This window comes from Myotis davidii, unplaced genomic scaffold (genome assembly GCF_000327345.1).
Source record: "Myotis davidii unplaced genomic scaffold, ASM32734v1 scaffold299, whole genome shotgun sequence".
NCBI classification, from domain to species: domain Eukaryota; kingdom Metazoa; phylum Chordata; class Mammalia; order Chiroptera; family Vespertilionidae; genus Myotis; species Myotis davidii.
The window spans coordinates 2,320,642-2,323,728 of NW_006293088.1; the positions used below are offsets into that span (position 1 = coordinate 2,320,642).

General features: G+C 61.4%; 1 protein-coding gene across 1 annotated transcript in view; it reads right to left on the reverse strand.

Annotated features, from left to right (window-relative positions):
* The window catches only part of CROCC (ciliary rootlet coiled-coil, rootletin), a 50,109-nt gene that overhangs the window by 2,875 nt on the left and 44,147 nt on the right, over positions 1-3,087 (reverse strand). The window contains exons 32-36 of the mRNA XM_015565930.1: positions 3,007-3,084; positions 1,905-2,120; positions 1,054-1,278; positions 445-594; positions 5-95 (exon numbers count right to left, since the gene is read on the reverse strand). Of these exons, the coding sequence (XP_015421416.1) occupies positions 5-95; positions 445-594; positions 1,054-1,278; positions 1,905-2,120; positions 3,007-3,084 (760 nt within the window). The remainder of the gene's footprint in view (positions 1-4; positions 96-444; positions 595-1,053; positions 1,279-1,904; positions 2,121-3,006; positions 3,085-3,087) is intronic.

Genomic DNA, 3,087 nt, shown 5'->3' on the forward strand with positions numbered 1-3,087 from the left:
CCGCCCAGGCGCTCCTGCAGCCGCCGCCGCTCGTCCTGCAGCTTCTGGACCGTGTGCAGGGCCACAGCCTCAGCCTCCTGCCGCTGCCGCAGCACCTGCAACAGGAGCAGCAAGCCCCTCATTCCTCTGGGCCTCAGTGAGTGCGTCTGAAGCCCGGGGAGGGCAATGCCAGTCTGCCATGCCCAATAACTCGGCAGGGCGGCTGTGAGGCCCGCACCAGGAAACTGTCTCCGGAGGCCAGACAGCTCTCCTCTCGGGCCTCAGTTTCTCCATCTCTATAATGGGGGTACCATGCTTCATCCCTGGCTTGTGGATTATGGGGGGTTCCTCCTCCCAGGGGACTGGGCCTGTGTTTGGGATGAGGTTAAGGTAGGTGGGAAGGTCCCCACCTCATCCTTAGGGCCTCAGCATCCTGGCGACAGAAGGGGTCCCCCTGGCCCTCACCTCCCGCAGCTGTTGTAACTGGCCCTCAGCCTCCTCCCGCTGCAGCTCCAGGTCCGCCATCTCGCCCCGCATCGTCTGCACCTGCTCAGCTAGGCCGCCACTTTGCTTCCGGGCCTCGGACAGCGCCTGTCGAGCAGCCTCCAGCCGTTCCTGGGGGACAGGGGCTGCTGGTGCCAGGCTGGGCACACCCTCTACTCGGTATCTTAGGCCAGTTTCACAGCCCATAAAAGAGGTGTCATCTCACCTGGAGGGTGAGCCAGACAGCGGGACTGGCCCACAGCCTACACTGAGCTATAGAAGACCAGGACCCTCCCAGAACCCATCTGTCGCCCACTACCCCTGCACCTAAGTCCCTCAAAGCGGGTGCTAGTCGGCTGTTCTCTTATTGCCACCCCCGCCCCCCGCAACACACACACACCCAGCAGAGCCTCCTCTTACTGACTGATGCTCTTATTAAGCCCACCCCACCCTCTCATTGATTGGCTCCTTAAGGTTCCCAACTGACTGCCTCATTGGCTGGCTCTCTACCAGACCCCTCCAAGCCTGTCTATTGGCTAACTAACTCTCTTGCTGGGCCCATCCCAGCCAGATCCTGGAGTCCATCTGTACCTGGAGCACTTGGCGGTCATGTTCGCAGGCCGTCAGGCCCTTCTGCAGTTGCAGATTCTTGTCCTGGGTGCTGCTGAGGCTGGCGCTGCTCTGGGCCAGGGCCTCCGACAGGCCCTTCACCTTGTCACGCAGGGCCCCCTCGCTCTCCTCCACCTTGGCCAGGGCCCCGTTCAGCCGCTCCACTGTCAGCTGCAGAGTCCCTGCCTTCACCTCGCTGTCTGCCACCTGGCAGGAGCGACAGGGTGGGAAAATGGCCTCCACAAGAAAGGTCCCACCCAAGCCAAACCCTTCCCCTCTCTCTAGGCCTTCATCACAGATGCTCACTGTTCCCATGCATGCCGACTGGCTCAGCCTACTCGCACCGAGGTCCGTCCCACTGCGGGTCACTACCCCCACCCACAGCACCATCAACCCGATTGTCTGACGCCATGGTCTCCTCTCCGTTCTCATCCCCCTCTCCTCCCTGCTAACGAGAATGAACAGTATCTCCCACAACCCTGGAATTTCTGTGTTCTTGACTTTGGTGGGGGATTGTGCAGGGCTGACAGAATTACTGAGCAGTCCGGTTAGAGATGAGCTTCCTGGCAGCCAGGGAAAAATAGGAAATGAGTGAAGTCTACTTCTCCAACTTCTCCAGCATGCTTCCCATGAGTGCAGATTCTGCCATCAGCCAGTCCTAAATTCTAATGTGGGCTCTGCCTCTTATATCTACATGATCTTGGGCGATGACATCACTTCCTGAACCTCTATTCATCCATCCATGAAACAGGGATGATACTATCTCACAGGGAGGATTACACAGTCCCTGTATAGCACTTGGCACTGGGCCTGCGATGGGGGAGGGGACCCACCTGTCTCTGCAGGGAGTCCACCCGCTCCTGGAGGGCCTGGGCCTGGGCCTCCCGGTCGCTCAGGCCCAGGCGGCTGCGCTGCAGTTCCCCCTCGAGCGAGCGCCGCTGCAGCTCGAGCTTGATGGTGCGGCTCTCGGAGGCGTCCAGCACCTCCTTCAGGCGCCGCTTGTCACTCTCCAGCTTCCCCTCATTGGCCTTCATCTTGCTGATCTTCTCCTGTGGGTGGGGGAGGGCTCAGGCCCAGCTGTCCAGCCCACCCCTGCCACATCCCTCAGGACCCCCTGGAGAAAGTGGGGAGCAGCCCAGAAGCTGCAAGTGTGACCTGAGTTGAGTCAGGCAGGAGCCCTGGGCCCCGCAGGTTTTAGGGTATAATGCTCCTCCCCGCAAGTGAGTTCAGACTGTGAAGGAGACTTGGGGTGTGGGGACAGGTCAGGAAGACAGACTGGGGTCCTTCCATCCCTGTCACCGTCCTGGAGACAGGGCAGGTCAAGGGGGTGTTCTTACAACCACCCCCCCAACACACACACCCCCCGCCAGGCCTGGCCCCTCTCCCGCCCTGCTCAGAGCCCCAATCCTGCCAGGTCTACACCCGGCAGCCCCACGCTGGCTCCTGCCCAGCTTTGTTCCTGGCCTCCTCCCGCGGCCCCTGTGGCTGGGCCCAAGGCCAGCGCTGGAGCCGCAGACACAACAACCCAGCTCAAGCTGGGCCTAGAGCCAGAGGCAGAGGGTGGGCTGCGGGGGCAGTAATGGAGGGCCGGGGAGGAAAGGGGGGAGGAAGAAACAGAGGGGATCCAGATCCATGGCTGTGCTAAGGTCTCAGGTCCTTGGCAGCTTGGACTGTCACCATCAGGGCCTGTGCACCCTGCCCCCCACCCCCCGTTCCCCGCCCCCCACATACAGATGCCCAGCAAACACATAAAACCCCCAGAACGCCACTCATGTGGCTCGACAGAGACGAAGGGAACAGAGGTCCCTAGTACTGTCACTTCAATGGGTGCTGAGACCAGGCAGAAACAGAGATGCATGCACACAGTAGGACTTACAAACACCTATTCAGACAGCAGATCCTCCCCTCATCCCACTGGCCCTCAGCCCTGCCTACCTGGCTGGCCCGGAGCTCACTCTCAGTGGCCTGCAGGCTCCTCTCCAGGGCGGCCACCTGGTCGAGGGCAGCCCGGCGCTC